Genomic DNA, 16,097 nt, shown 5'->3' with positions numbered 1-16,097 from the left:
ATGGCCCTGAAATGCTTGCGTGAACATCGACAAAGCTCCTGTGGCCACCAGGCAACATGAGGGCGCGTCAGCCTCAGAGATCCTTGTCCTTACTCATCCTAAAGCCTCGCCCTCAGCCTCAGCTTTCCGAAACTTCACTGTTCGAGAATTTACATACATATGGCAAAGTGCACAAATTTTAAGTGTACACTTTGGTGGGTGTCAATAAACACACTTCTCAATGTGGTCCCCATCATTTTCATTATTCTACAGAGTGCCCAGTGTTCCTCACAGGCCTGGCTTTTAACTTCCAAGTATCTGCCTGCAAACCAGAGAATGAGGAAAACTTATGTCAGACCTGGAACAGGCGCAACCTGAAGAGGACCGGTCTCAGCCCAGAAAACTCCCGCACGGCTGGTGCCGGCCTGGGTGCAGGCAAGCGGCCTTCCCGACAGCCCACCTGGGAAGCAGCAGGTGTGTTTAGAATGGAAAACAATGGAGATGGCCTAGGGCCCACTTACAGAAGAGTAGTTATAAAATGTTATGATAAATCCATTATAATGGCATATTGTTCAGCCATGGAAAAATATGCTTTTAAAGAGGTCCTGTGGCGCCTGGGGGGCTCAGTCAGTTGAGCATATGCCTCTTGATTTTACCTCAGGTCATGATCCCACAGTTCGTGGGTTTGAGCCCTGCATCAGGCTCTGTGTTGACAATGCGGAACCTGCCTCGGATTCTTTCTCTCCCTCTCTCTGCCCCTCCCCCGCTTATACGCTCTATCTCAAATAAATAAATAAACTTTAAAAAAATAAAGAGATCTTAAAGAAGAAATGCTATACAAGCAATATACAAAATGTATGCATAATTTTAGTTATGAAAAGTATATAAAGACACAGACACAAAACCAGGAAAAGGACAAATTAAAATATCAGCAATTATCTTTAAGTTGTGGTATTTTGAGTTACTTTGTTTTAATCTTTATACTTTTCTGTGTTTTTCAACTTCACTAAATGAACATTACTGCTGTTATTATCATATGTGAAGATCAATAAAATTGATCTAAATTTTTAAAAAGCAGAGGTTTCCGTATACTTCTAACAGCATGCCGCTCTGTGGCTTCGGGAGCAGGCGGAGCCTGGGTCACAGCTGCAAGTGAGCCACCCGTGAGCCACACGCGGCAGCAAGACGACACTGCAGAGGCTCTGTCCTACCTTCCTTGTCCACGCGGAAACCGAACTCATCATAGAAGCACTCCGGCTGCTCCGCTGACTCTTCCTTCTAGAACCACGATGAGGAAGAGTCAGTTGTACAGCCACAAGTCTGGTACCACAAATTCTGGAAAATGCCACCCTACATTGCTGCCTGTTGAAATTCTGGCATTCAAGACTCAGACTGAAGGCCACCCTTCCTTGAAGCCTCTGTGGTCATCACTCAGCTACAGGGACCACCACCCTCTCAAACTGGCCTCGCATTTTCCTTGTTCTCCTCAGAGGTCAAAGACAGTAAGATCAAGCTAAGAAACAGAGTTTATGCATTTCTGCATCCTGCTAATACTGGGCACACAGTGCCATACAACTTTTCCTCCAACTTCAGGATGGATTCCCCGAGGACACAGAGCTCAGATGCCATGCCTGCTGGTGGCTTCTGAGTCTGTGTTAACCCAGAGGTGTGGCTACCCACCCCCAGGAAGTCTAAGGCAGTAGGTTCCCTTTGGGGCCACAGCCTGGGAGCAGAGCTGTACCTGTGTGGACTTGGCCAAGATCTCCTGGGGCCACATGCTTGGAGTCAGGGCTGAGAAGGGGCCACTGGCAGAAGGTGTGTGGCTTCCTAAAATCAAGGAGGACCAGGAATAGGAAATGAAGAAAATGTAGAGCATTCAGGGTAAAAATTCAAGCTGGGATCTCCCCCACTCCCAACAAGGGCGCCAGCAGTAGAGGTACGGCACCATCCGAAGTGAGATGGTGGAGAAGGGGAAGAGACCTAAATGAGCAACTTTCTGGAGGAAGGAAAAGAAAAAAAGCAGCATGTTACAAAACATAACCAGATCCATCCCTTGCCTCTTCCTCCACCCAAGCGTGAGGATTTACAGGATGGATGGAGGGGACGGCACAAGAGGTTCGGGGAACCTGGAGACCTGAGCAGGGAAAAGTGTGGTGACCCTGGATGGCCTGCGGGACCGTCTCCTCCTTTCTCCCACTCTTACCCTCAAAGGTCTGTCCTGCTTCCACTCCACGGGACGGGCCCTCCCGAGTGAGACCCTCCCCTCCCTCTGGGCAGCCTCTCACCCATCTCCAGCCCAGGGCCTGCCTCCCACCTGACATTGTGCAGAGAGGCAGGGCAATCTTCTGCAAATCCACGCTTAGAAGGCTTCCTAGCCTATTATCGTACAGCTGGAAGGCTCTTCAGGCTTCATCTGGTCCGGAAACATCTGCCGTGGTAGGAGAGCAGAGGGGAAAGTCATTCTGATGCAGCCCTTTCTTGCATCTTTTCCACTCACCACTGTGATTTTACTGGCCGAGGGGCAGTGAGAAGGAAAAGTCACACTTGAAAAAAAAAGTCTCCTACTCTGACCATGTCGTCTGAGAGAGGCTACATTCCAAAGAAGCTACAAAACTGATGTTCTCAACAGCTCTGTGAGCCAAGGGCAGGGTCTGCTCAGCTCCCACTGTTATTAAAGGAGGGAATCCTGAGGTCCCTGGGTGGCTCAGTCAGTTGAGCGTCTGACTTCGGCTCAGGTCATGGTCTCACGGTTCGTGGGTTCGAGCCCCGCATCGGGCTCTGTGCTGACAGCTCAGAGCCTGGAGCCTGTTTCAGATTCTGTGCCTCCCTCTCTCTCTGACCCTCCCCTGCTCATGCTGTCTCTATCTCTCTCAAAAAAAAAAAAAAAATTAAAAATAAATAAATAAATAAATAAATAAATAAAGGAGGGAATCCTATATACACACTTCCTGATGCCCTAGGCTCAGGCAAATATTTCTTCAAAAAGAAAGAAAAGGAAACCAGCCCCCACCCAAACCTCCATGATTAAGTTTCCCCAAGTCAGAATCTCTGAGGAACCCTTCAGCAGAACACAAATTAGCTTCTGGATCAGTGCCTCTAACTCGCCTCAGCACTGACATTTTCCACGTCACCCGGCCGTCCAGCTTTACCACATTCTTCACCAGCCTTGCAGCTGGGAACCAGGAGACCGCAATCTAGTTTAGATGTCTCCTGCTGCTGCTAAAACCCCGGCCTCCCTCGCTTTTACTGTCCTCTCAAAAAATGAGGACTCAACAATAAAAAGACAAATGGGCAAAAGATCTGGATATACCTTTCCCCAAAAAAAGAGATGTTAATGGCCAAAGGGAGTGAAAAGATGCTCGACATCACTACTCATCAGGGAAATGCAAGTCAAAAACCTCAATGAGATACCACCTCACACCCCCTAAGAAGGCTGTCACAAAAAGCCAAAGTGCTGACAAGGACGTGGAGAAAGTGGAACCTTACACATCACTGGTGGGACTTGAAAAAAAGATAAAATTGAGCAGCTGCTGTTGCAAACAGTCTGGCAGTTTGTCAAAAAGGTGGACATGGAGTTCCCACGTGACCAGTAATTCCACTCCTATAGTATTCACCCAAGAGAAATGAAAGCATGTCTACCAGGAGACTCGTACACAGGTGTTCACAGCAGCAGTATTCACTAAAGCCAAAAAGGAGAAACAAACCAACTGATGAATAGCTACACAAAATGTATGGTCTGTCCATACAATGGGAAATTCTTCGGCCGTAAAAAGGAATGTGAAGTACTGATACATGCGACTCTATCAGTGAAGACGGAGAACATTAGGGAGGCCAGTAAGGAGGCTGCTCACAAGAAGATGAATACTGTATGGTTCTGTTTAAGTGAAATGTCCACAAGAGGAAAATCATAGGTAGAAAACAGGGCAGTGAGTGCCAAGCTTGGGGGGGAGGGGACAGTGGGGCTGCAGAGTGACCACTAACAGTTCCATTTGGGGAGAGGAAACATGTTCGGGAATGGGACACTTGCACAACATTATGAAATACTAAAACCACTGATTTGTACATTTTAAAAATGGTAAATTTTAGGGGCGCCTGGGTGGCTCAGTTGGTTGAGCATTTGGCTTCAGCTCAGGTCATGATCTCATGGTTTGTGGGTTTGAGCCCTGCGTCGGGCTCGCTCGGATTCCGTCTCCCTCTCTCTTTGCCCCTCCCCCACTCATGCTCTGTTTCTGTTTCAATAATAAACATTAAAAAATTTTTTAAGGTAAATCTTATAGCATGTGAATTATATTTCAATTTTGAAAAATAAGAAATAGCCATTGACTAGGGTGTCCTCTAAATTTCTAACTTCCCATTTCTAACCTGCTCCTGTTAGATCTAAAAAGAATCAGTTATTACTTGAACTTCAACAGAAATGCAGGTTCTGGAGTGGTTTCTTCAGACTTTTCTGAATATGAAGACTTTTATTTCCAACTGTGGAATGAAAGGCTTGGACTCTGTGAAATAAAAAGGAAGTAGCAATGAGGAGATGTGGCTGAAATACTTGAGGGCAAGCTGCATTCCTGTTCTTTAAATCATGTTCACCCAGACCCAGACCTAAAAGAAACACCTGCTTTTGCCAGCTGTCCAGGTGCCACTGCTGCTCTGGCCCACGGGACTTCTCCAGGCCCTCTGCTGCAGAGTCCTGGTAGGCCAGAGGGTCAGGTGACTGAAAAAGCAAACAAGGAAAAGCAAAGGGAACTTTGAGAAAACCTCACCCTGTGGGTCCTTCACTTGAGCATATGCTCATGGCGGCCACGTGAAAAAAAACCCCGTCCTCTGCAAAGATGTATCTGCAAATTTGGCAGCAAAAGAGTCAGCCTGTAGCACTTAAGGGCAGCTCAGCTGGCCACTAACTCCATTCCTGCCTCAGACACACCCTGACGATGCCACATTGGGCCGAAATGCCCAGCAGGAGGCCTTGCTGCCCAAGTGGGAGAGCTGCTTCCTGACAAGTGCCACTGAGAGCCAGATGGCAGAAGCCGCTTCCCTACCAGGTCAGCCGTCCCAGGCTTGTCTGCTCTGCCTCAGGACAGTAACGAGAACTGAACGTCTCCTTCAGTGTGGCAGGTATGCAGGGCCTGGCTTGAATCAGAATCTCACGCTGGATACAGCATTACATATTTTTACATTAAAGGGACTGAGAAGTTTTAAAATCATGTCATCATTGGGGCACCTGGGTGGCTTAGTTGGTCTGACTTCGGCTCACGGTTCATGAGTTCAAGCCCCGCGTCTGGCTCTGTGCTTGACAGCTCGGAGCCTGGAGCCTGTTTCGGATTCTGTGTCTCCCTCTCTCTCTGCCCTTCCCCAACTCATTCTCTCTCTCTCAAAAATAAATAAGCATTAAAGAATTTTAAAAAATCATATCATTTAATCCTTACAACATGTCTTGAAGTAGATGCCCCTATTCATTATACAGAAGAAAATAAGCCTAGAAAAGACCCACGTACAGTTTTCCAAATAGACTGCAATAATGTAGCCTCATATAAAACCGTGTTATCCCCATCTGGCCTGCTGAACTGATGTCACACAGCCACCAGCTAGATCATCACCAGCGCCCTCATCATTGATGCCACAGAGGTAGTGGTTTTGTTGTTTTATTCCGGAGGCACAGAAAAAGTGTGAAAGAAGAGGGCATTGCTTACAGTGGAGGAAATGAGGTTTCTGGCTATGGAGGACTCAGGGGACCAGGAAGACGATTCTGACCTTAGCTTGCCTCCCACTCACTCATTTGCTCAACAAGCATTTACCAAGCACCACCACAACCCAGTTTTTTTTCTTTTGAGAGAGAGAGAGAGAGAGAGAGAGAGAATCCCAAGCAGACTCTGCGCTGACAGCTTGCGCGGGGCTCATTGCATGAAGCCTGAGATCATTACCTGAGCAGAAACCAAGAGTCGGACACTTAACAACTGAGCCCCCTGGGCGCCCCCAGGCATGGTTCTAAAGGCTGAGGTGCAACAGTGAAAACAGAAGTCCCAGCTGTTACATTAGAGAATCGGACAATAAACATAAAAATAGCTGAGTCAGATGGTGACGACGTCAATACTGTAAGAAAAATAAAGCAAGGTAAAAGTATAGAGAGCACAGAAGAGCAGGGCTATATATAATAAAGTGGTCAGGGAAAGCCTTTTGAGGATAAGGGGACATCTGAGCAAAGACTAAAAAAGAAGGAAAAAAGGGACCTGGGCAGAAGGAACAGCAGGTGCAAAGCCTCTGAGGCAGGAACGTAATTCGCCAGCAGGCTGGGGACCAGGAAGGAAGAGCAGGAGTAAACCTGGGTGGGAGACACAGCAGGAGTCGCAGGGGGCCCAACAGGGTGCAGACTTTGGATCTTATTCTCAGGAAGCTGGGGCATCACAGCAGGGTTCGGAGCAGAGGTGAACCTGAATCTGACTTAGGTTTTAAAAGCTCTGGCATCTGTGCAGAGGCAGCAATGGCAGGAATGACACTGGTAGGAATGACACTGGCTTTGCTACAGTGGGACCAGAAAGAAGTGGTCGAATTCTAGATACATTTTAAAGAGACTCTGCAGGGGCGCCTGGGGGGTTCAGTCGGCTAGGCGTCCGACTTCGGCTCAGGTCACGATCTCACGGTTCGTGGGTTCGAGCCCCACATCGGGCTCTGTGCTGACAGCTCAGAGCCTAGAGCCTGCTTCTGATTCTGTGTCTCCCGCTCTCTCTGACCCTCTCCTGGTCATGCTGTCTCTCTCTCAGAAATAAATAGAAAACATTAAAAAAATTTTTCAAGAGACTTTGCAGTAACACACATGCGCCCCATCTCCTGCCAACTTCCCTTGAGTCTCCAAGTTCCTCGAGGAGCCGGATGTGATACTGCCGAGCTGGGCAGGCAGGTTTTTCCTGCCTCTGGTCGCTATGGCAACTTCCTGAAAGCAGCCATCTGGGAGCTGGTGGAAGCAGCTAAGAACTTAGTCACGTCACCAGATGCCCTGCTGTGGTCACACGGGTACTGAGAGGCAAAAAGAAACCTTTGAAAAACAGGATCGTGTGGCAAAAAGAAACTTTTGAAAAACAGGATCGATGCAAGCAACTTTGAGGTGCCACAGAAGGATTTTTTTAAATTAAATTTACATGCTTAAAGGTATCTTTTTACTCTGCCTCCAGTATATTTCTCCCTAGTTTGCCAATGCTACAATTTCCTGCAAGACAAATTGTGTTCACAAAGCAAAGACTGTCAGATGTCACTGTAAATCTGTGTGTGTTAGGAAGGGGGTGCTCTTGATACAGATCAAGGAGATTTTATTCTATCTTTCATCCACTGTTGATCTTCTAGTTTTCTTGACAATATAGCAGGGTTGCCACACTGCAGAGGGGGTCACCCATTTGCCAGGGAGCACGAAAGCCGAGACCAGCCAAAGCAGAAATACTTGTATTTGAAAGGGGCTGAGATCCTGAAGATTGTTTTTCTCTGTGAAAAAATGATAGGACACTGAAAACTGTTGATAATAACTAATTGGGAGGGCGAAGTGCAAGGCCAGGGAAGTCCAAGAAAGGCTGGAGATAGGAGGATAATGTAGCTACTATAGATGCTTTAAAAAGTAAAATCTTGGGGCGCCTGGGTGGCTTAGTCGGTTAAGCGTCCGACTTTCACTTAGGTCATGATCTCGCGGTTCCTGGGTTCGAGCCCCGCGTCGGGCTCTGTGCTGACTGCCAGCTCAGAGCCTGGAGCCTGTTTCGGAGTCTGTGTCTCCCTCTCTCTCTGACCCTCCCTTGCTCGCGCTGTCTCTCTCTCTCTCTCTCTCCTAGAAATAAATAAAAAAAAAAAATTATAAAAAGTAAAATCTTAAAGACCTAAATGTGAAACCTGAAACCATAGAAGAAAACACAGGCAGTAATTTCTTTGAAATTGGCCTTAGTAACATTTTTCTAGATAGGTCGCCTGAGGTAAGGGAAACAAAAGCAAAAATAAAACTACGGGGACTACACAAAATTAAAAAACTACTGCACAGCAAATAATCAATAAAATGAAAAGGCAATCTACTGAATGAGAGACAACACCTGCAAGTGATATATCCAATAAGGGGTCAATATCCAAAATATATAAAAAACTTACACAACTGAACACAAAAAAAGGCAAATAATATGAATAATAAATGGGCAGAGAACCTAAATAGACATTTTTCCAAAGAAAACATACAGATGGCCAACAGACAAATGGAAAGGTGCTTGACATCACTCATCATCAGGGAAATGCAAATCAAAACCACAATGAGATATATCACCTTATATCTGTTAGAATGGGTAGAATCAAAAAGACGAGAAAAATAACAAGTGTTGGTGAGGATGTGGAGAAAAAGGAACTCTCTTGCAGTATTGGTGCAAACGCAAACTGGTGCAGCCACTGTGGAAAATACTATGGAAATTCCTCAAAAAATTAAGAAAATACTATATGATCCAGTAATTAGAGTACCAGATATTTATCCACAGAAAACAAAAAATTCATTTGAAGAAGATACATGCACTCCTATATTTACTGCATTATTTACTAGTCAAGATAGGCAGCCCAGCTGTCCATTGATAGATGAAAGGATAAAGATGATGTTGAGGCGCCTGGGTGGCTCAGTCGCTTAAGTGTCTGACTCTTGATGTCAGCTCAGGTCATGATCACAGGGTTGTGAGATCAAGCCCCGCAGGGACCTCCTCAGGATTCTCTCTCTCCCACTCTCTCTGCCCCTTTCCTGCTCATATGTGCTCGCTTGCTCTCTAAAAAAAAAAACAAAAAGAAGAAGATGTACTGTTCACACACATACACACAATGGAATACTACTCAGCCATAAAAAGGATAAGATCTTGCCATTTATGACAGCATGGATGGACCTAGAGGGTATTACACTAAGTGAAATAAGCCAGAGAAAGACAAGTATCACATTTCATTTTTATGTGGACTCTAAAAAACAAAACAAGCAAACTGACAGAAAGCAAAAACAGACCCATAAATACAGAGAACAAATGGTTGGCTGCCAGAGGTGAGGGAGGTAAGGGGGTGGGCAAAATGGGGGAAAGGGGAGTAGGAACTACAGGCTTCCAGCTATGGAATGAATAAGTCCTGGGGACGAAAAGAAAAGTAGCGCATAGGGACCACGGTCAATGGTATTGTAACAGTGACGTATGACAGGTGGTAGCTACACCTGTAGTGAGCACTGCATAACATGTGCAACTTGTCTAATCACTATGTTGTATGGTTGAGACTAATATAACGTATGTCAACTAAACTTCAATAAAAAAATAAAATCAGACCATAAATGATCAGTAGTACATGAAAAATTTTATTGGAAAATATCTGAGTACTTTTCTCAACGTAGGGTACAAAAAACTATTGGGATTCTTACTGGTTTCTCTCATTGGCTTCTCTTCCTCAGCATACCTCTAAAATGTATATGGGCTCCACCCTCTGCCCTTGCTCTCCTTACTCAGAGCTGTTCCTGGGCAACCTCATGTGCTGTCCAAGCTTCACAACCACTCTTTCCTCTGAGGACCCTTTCTCCCAAGCCCCAGACTCCTATTTCCAACTGCTTCCTACTGCCAACATAATCTTTCTGAAATGTAAATCTGATCCCTGATCTCCTGCTTAACTGACACCAGAATAAGGGCCACATTCTCTAACAATACAAGGTCCTACACCACCTGGTTCTGCCCCTCTCTCTCCACATCTACCTTACACTACAGTGATGCTGGTCTACTACTATCAGCTGCCCAAATGTCTCCATTCTTTTTTTTTTTTTTAAGTCTGTCAATTTTTTTTTTTTTAACGCTTATTTTACCCTTGAGAGAGAGAGAGAGACAGCATGAGCAGGGGAGGGGTAGAGAGAGGGAGACACAGAATCTGAAGCAGGCTCCAGGCTCTGAGCTGACAGCACAGAGCCAGACACAGGGCTCAAACTCACAAACTGTGAGCTCATGACCTGAGCCGAAGTCGGACGCCCAACTGACTGAGCCACCCAGGCGCCCCTCCAAATGTCTCCAATCTTTAGTGTATAGTAGTCTTCTCCTTATGTCAGGTAGACTCCTACTCATAACAACTTGACTGAAACAACACCTTGTCACAGAAAGAAGCCTTCTGTAGTAACCAGCCTCCAAGATGGCCCCAAATGATTCCATCTCCTGGTATTCACACCCTTGTGTAGATCCTCTCCACACTGAGCCCTGGCTAACCTCTGAGACCAGTCAGTACGGCAGCAATAACCATGTGTAACTTCCAAGGACAGGCTATAAATGGCATTGCAGCTTCCACCTTGGTCTCTTGGATCACCTGCTCCGGGGGAAGTCAGCTGCCATGCTGTGAGGACACCCAAGAAGCTCCATGGAGAGGCACCAACTTTTCAAGCCACTTAAGTGAGCCACCTTGGGAGTAGATCCCCTAGTCCCAAGCCTTCAGATGACTGCAGCTTCAGCCCAACATCTAACAGCAATGTCATGAGAGACTCTCTCCTCTCGTGAGCCACAACCTCCCAACAGAGATGCTAATGAATTTCTGACCCATAGAAACTGTGAGATAATAAATGATTATTTTTGTTTTAAGCCACCAAGTTCTAGGGTGATTTGTATGCATCATAACTAATATACCTGCATGTCTCCTCTCTGCCTTTAGGTGAGGTTCTCTCCCTGTGTTCCTATAAAGCCTTGTGAATTAAGTCTATCCCAGCACTTACTTCATAGCATTTTTACCCCTTTTTCTTTTTTGGCCAACTGACCCCACAAAACTAGACTGCATCTTGTTTCCCTCTGTATCCCTGGCACTCAGAAGTCTCTCAATTAACATTTACCTAACACGTTAGATAAATTAGATGAATGAGTGAACAACAGCAAATGAAAAAAAAATCAATAAAGTCACATTTCATGCCATGGTAATAACTAACCGATATTTTATTTATGCCATATTCTCCCTTCTTCTGAGTATCTGGAAGACAGCAATCCCCCTACCACACTAACCCCACACTTTTGAAACTGCTTCCTTTACTCACTTTTTCCAACTACATAGTTCTGGGAAGCTGTGTACATTTATGTGACTTCATCTCTCTGAGCCTAGTTTATTGGTTTTGGGTGAACACAGACCTGAAAATGGACCAATCATACAACTCAACAGCTATTGACAAATATGATGAGACCAGGCATGAGTGCCTTCCCCCAAATGGCCTAATAAATCCTTTGGAGGTTTTGAATTTGAGAACAGAAAGCCAAGCAGATCAGACCTTTTGTTGGTGGAAGCATTCATATATATACAACACACATGAATGTGTGTGTGTGTGTGTATTTAGGTATAATTATATGTATTTACATATATATGTACATAAACATAAACTATTTTTTAAGTTTATTTATTTATTTTGAGAGAGAGAGCATGAACAGGGAAAGGACAGAGAGAAAGGGAGAGACAGAATCCCAAGAAAGCTCCGTGCTGTCAGTGCAGACCCTGACACAGGGCTCAAACCCACAAACTGTGAGACCATGATCCGAGCCAAAATGGACACTCAACTGACTGAGCCACCCAGACACCCCCATAAAACTATTTTTTAAAACATAACACTCAGGGGCACCTAGGTGGCTCAGTCAGTTAAGCACCTGACCCTTGATTGCAGCTCAGGTCATGATACAGTTTGTGAGATGGAGCTCCACATCAGGCTCTGCACTGACAGTGTGAACCCTGCTTGGGATTCTCTCTCTGCCCCTTCCCTGCTCATGCATGTACACACGCTCTCTCTCTCTTAAATAAAATCTTTAAATACAGGGGCACCTGGGTGGCTCAGTCGGTTGAGCATCTGACTTCGGCTCAGGTCATGATCTCGCGGTCTGTGGGTTTGAGCCCCGCATCGGGCTCTGTGCTGGCAACTCAGAGCCTGAAGCCTGCTTCAGATTCTGTGTCTCCCTCTCTCTCTCTGCCCCTCCCCCACTCATGCTCTCTGTCTCTCAAATATAAATAAATGTTTAAAATTTTTAAAAATAAATACATACATACATACCATACCATACAATACAATACTCAGGGTGCCTGGCTGGCTCAGTCAGTAGAACATGTAGCTCTTGATCTTGGTTATCGTAAGCTGAAGCCCCACACTGGGCATGAAGCCTACTTAAAAAAATAATAATGAAATAAAATACTCAGTGCTGCTTAAAATGAGTTTTGTGATAGAAAATTAGTTCGGGGCACCTGGATGGCTAAGTTGGATAAGTGCCTAACCTGCTCAGGTCATGATCTCATTGCTGTGAGTTCAGACCCTGCACTGGGCTCTCTGCTGTCAACAGAGAACCTACTTTGGATCCTCTGTCCCCCTCTTTTTCTGCCCCTCCTCTCTCTCTCTCAAAACAAACAAATAAATCTAAAAAAAAAAAAAAGAAAATTAGTTCACTCATAAATTGCTGTAAATTGGTATGTTCCCTTGGGAATGGAATACCCATAAATATTTTCATACTCTTTGATCCAGTAAGTATTCTCCTAGAAATGTAAAGAAACAATTCAACAGAAGCAAAACAGTATGTGCATGAAAATGTTTACTTCAGCATTATCTATATAACAAAAACATGAAAATAATTTAAATGTCAAACATTAGGGGAATTAATCAAATTTTGGCATAATGACACAATAAAATGTGACTCAATCATTTCATATTCCAACTATGGACTTACACATCTGGCAAAGACAGTTACAAGGATTGGATTTACTTTCCCAACTTGAACTAAAACAGAAAAATACATGAAACAATGGTTTTCAGACACTGGAAGACAGGCAGCACAGGACAGCGAGCCTTGAGGCAGAGAAAACAAATAATCACCCCAGTTCCCACCTGGATAGTTTGCCGGCTGGCCCAGGACACAGAGTGGAGGGCTAGCGGAGACCAAAGCAGAGTAAAGTCATGGAGAAGGGAGGCTGCACGGGCCGAGAACTCTAGAAATCTGCAGAAGGTATCCCCAATCTTCATCTGAATACTGGTCAGAGTATGTTTATAAGGAAAGTACCCAGGGTTGGTGAAAGAAACCCCTGAAAGGAACATGAGGAATACCTGAAGCTCACCCCACTGGGTTGTGATGCATTCTCCCTTTTATATATCGTGGGATGAATTTGCTAAAACTTTGTTAAGAATATCTGGATGTAGGGGCGCCTGGGTGGCTTAGTCGGTTAAGCATCCAACTTTCACTTAGGTCATGATCTCGCGGTTCATGGGTTCGAGCCCCGCGTCAGGCTCTGTGCTGACTGCCAGCTCAGAGCCTGGAGCCTGTTTCAGTCTGTGACTCCCTCTCTCTCTGACCCTCCCGTGCTCACGCTGTCTCTCTCTCTCTCTCCTAAAAATAAAAAAAAAAAAAAAAAACATTGAAAAAAAAGAATATCTGGATCTATGTTGATGAAGGACATATGATCTGCTGTTTTCTTTCCTAGTAATGCCTTTGTTTTGGCATCAGGACAATATTTGCTATAGAATGATCTGGAAAGTAGTCCTCCCCTTCAATTTTCAGGAAGAGTTTGTGTAGAAGCTGATATCACTTCTTAGATGTTAAGTAAAAATCATGAACGAAGCCTTCTGTCCCTGGAGTGTTCTTTGTGGAAAGATTTACAACTACAATTTATTTACTGGAGACAAGGTGATTCAGATTATCTTTTTCTTCTTGAGTGAGCTTTGATAGTTTGTGTACTTTCAAGTAAAGAATTAAAAATATTTTTTAATCCTACAGTTAACGTTTCTTTTTATTTATTTATTTATTTTCTGAGAGAGAGAGAGTCAGGGAAGGGCAGAGAGAGAAGGAGAGTGAGTATTCTCTCCCTCTCCACATCCCAAGCCCAGAACCTGATGCAGCGCTCAAACCCACGAAACTGTGAGATCATGACCTGAGCCAAAATCAAGAGTAAGACGCTCAACTGACAGAGCCACCCAGGCGCCCATCCAGTTAACATCTTGATGATGAAAGACTGAATGCTTTACCCTTAAGACTGGGAACAAGGAAAGGATGCAACATAATTCCAATCAAAATCCCAGGAATTCTTGGAGAAATCGACAAGCTGATTCTAAAATTTAAGGAAATGAGCAAAGGAATCAGAATACTCAAAACAATTTTCAAAGAGCAGAAAGCTGGAGGGGCACCTGGATGGCTCAGTCTGTTAAGCGTCCAACTTTGGCTCAGATCATGATCTCACAGTTCATGTGTGCAAGCCCCACAATGCGCTTGGTGCTGACAGCTCAGAGCCTGCAGCCTGTTGGGGAATCTGTGCGTGTGTGTGTGTGTGTGTGTGTGTCTCTCTCTCTCTGCCCCTCCCTTGTTCACGTTCTCTCTCTCACAAAAATAAAGGTTAAAAAAAACTGTAAGAAAAAAAGCAGAAAGCTGGAGAACTCACACTATTTTATTTCAATCCTTATTATAAAGCTGCAGTACAGTGGGGCATTGGCAAAAGGACAAACATATAGAATGGAACAGAACAGGCAATCCAGAAATACACCCATACATATCGCCAATTAATGTTATGGGTTAGACTGTGTTCTCCCCAAAAAGATATGTTGATGTCCCAACCCTCGATACGTCAGAATGTGACCTTTTTTGGAAACTGGGTCTTTATCAATTGAACCAACTTAAGATGACATCATTAAGGTGAGCCCTAATTCAACATGACTATTGTCCTTATAAAACGGGGAAATTTGGACACAGACATTTAGAGAGGGAAGACACTGTGAAGAGACACAGGGAGAATACTATGTGAAGCAGAGACTGGAATTACACTGTAACGAGCCAACAAACATCTGGGGCTACCAGAAGCTGGAGGAGGCAAGGAAGGATCCTTCCTCTACAGGTTTCAAAATAAGCACGGCCCTAAGGACACCTTGATTTCAGACTTCTGGCCTCCAAAACTGTTAGATAATATTACTGTCATTCTGAATCAGACAGTTTGTGGTACTTTATTATGGCAGTCATAGAAATGAATACAATTAATTTTCAGCAAAAATACAAAGGCAATCCAAGGGAGAAAGGAGAGTCTTTGCAACAAATGGTCCTAAAAAAATTGGATAGCCAACTGCAAAAAACGAATCTTAATTTATACCTCACGCCATATACAAAAGTTAACTCAAAATGGATTGCAGACCTAAATGTAAAACCTAACACAGTTTAAACTTTTTTTTTTTTTTTTTTTTAAAAGCAAGCTCTAGGCCCAACACAGGGCTCAAACTTATGAGCCAGAGACCAAGAGTTGCATGCTCTATGGATTGAGTCATCAGATGCCCTGAACACTAAAACTTCTAGAAGAAAACAGAGGAAAAAAATGTTTGTGACCTTGATTCAGGAAAGATTACTTAGATTTTACTCAAAAGGCATGAGATATCAAAGAAAAAATTTGACAAATTGGACTTTAACAACTCATAGCCACAAATGGTAGAAAATATTTTCAAATCACCTATCTGATTAAGGACATATATCTAGAATATTAGGAATTCTCAAAACACAGTAAGCAAAAAACAAGAAACCCAATTTAAAAAGGGAGGGGCAAAGATTCAAACAGAAACATTTTCAGGGGTACCTGGCTGGCTCAGCTGGAAGATCAGGAGACTCCTCATCTTTTTTTTTTTTAATTTTTTAATGTTTTATTATTTGTTTTTGAGAGAGAGAGACAGAATGCAAGCAGAAGAGGGGCAGAGGGAGAGGGAGACACAGAATTCGAAGCAGGCTCCAGGCTCTGAGCTGTCAGCACAGAGCCCGACGTGGGGCTCAGACTCATGGACCACGAGATCATGACTTGAACCGAAGGATGCTTAACCAACTGAGCCACCCAGGCACCCACTGAGACTCCTGATCTTGAGGTCACGAGTTCAAACCTTATATCCTTACATCAGGTGTAGAGGTTACTTAAGTGAATAAAAAGAAACATTTTCAAATTACATATAGCGATGACAAGTATGTAGAAATATATTCAACTTCATTACTAATTAAGGAAATGCAAATTAAAACCACAGTATTACTACACACATATTAAATGACTAAAGGAAAAAAAAAAAGCTAAACACTACAACCACCAAAACCTCACCATATCCTCACCATATCAAGTGTTGAGGATGCAGAGCAACTAGAACGCCCCTATATCGCTGGTGG

General features: G+C 44.2%; 1 protein-coding gene across 2 annotated transcripts in view; it reads right to left on the bottom strand.

Moving 5' to 3' along the window:
* SGSM3 (small G protein signaling modulator 3) overlaps nucleotides 1–16,097 on the bottom strand; it is a 51,495-nt gene that overhangs the window by 8,141 nt on the left and 27,257 nt on the right. The window contains exons 2-4 of one of the 2 annotated variants that reach the window (XM_039235727.1): nucleotides 2,294–2,407; nucleotides 1,721–1,806; nucleotides 1,191–1,257 (exon numbers count right to left, since the gene is read on the bottom strand). In XM_039235727.1, the coding sequence (XP_039091658.1) occupies nucleotides 1,191–1,257; nucleotides 1,721–1,806; nucleotides 2,294–2,300 (160 nt within the window). In that variant the 5' untranslated portion in view covers nucleotides 2,301–2,407. Of the gene's footprint in view, nucleotides 1–1,190; nucleotides 1,258–1,720; nucleotides 1,807–2,293; nucleotides 2,410–16,097 lie in introns of those variants that run through there. The other variant, XM_039235719.1, reaches the window with a different exon arrangement.

This window comes from Hyaena hyaena, unplaced genomic scaffold (genome assembly GCF_003009895.1).
Source record: "Hyaena hyaena isolate Hyena2069 unplaced genomic scaffold, ASM300989v1 scaffold_4, whole genome shotgun sequence".
In the NCBI taxonomy this organism is placed as follows: Eukaryota; Metazoa; Chordata; class Mammalia; order Carnivora; family Hyaenidae; genus Hyaena; species Hyaena hyaena.
This window is presented reverse-complemented; position numbering and strand designations above follow the sequence as displayed.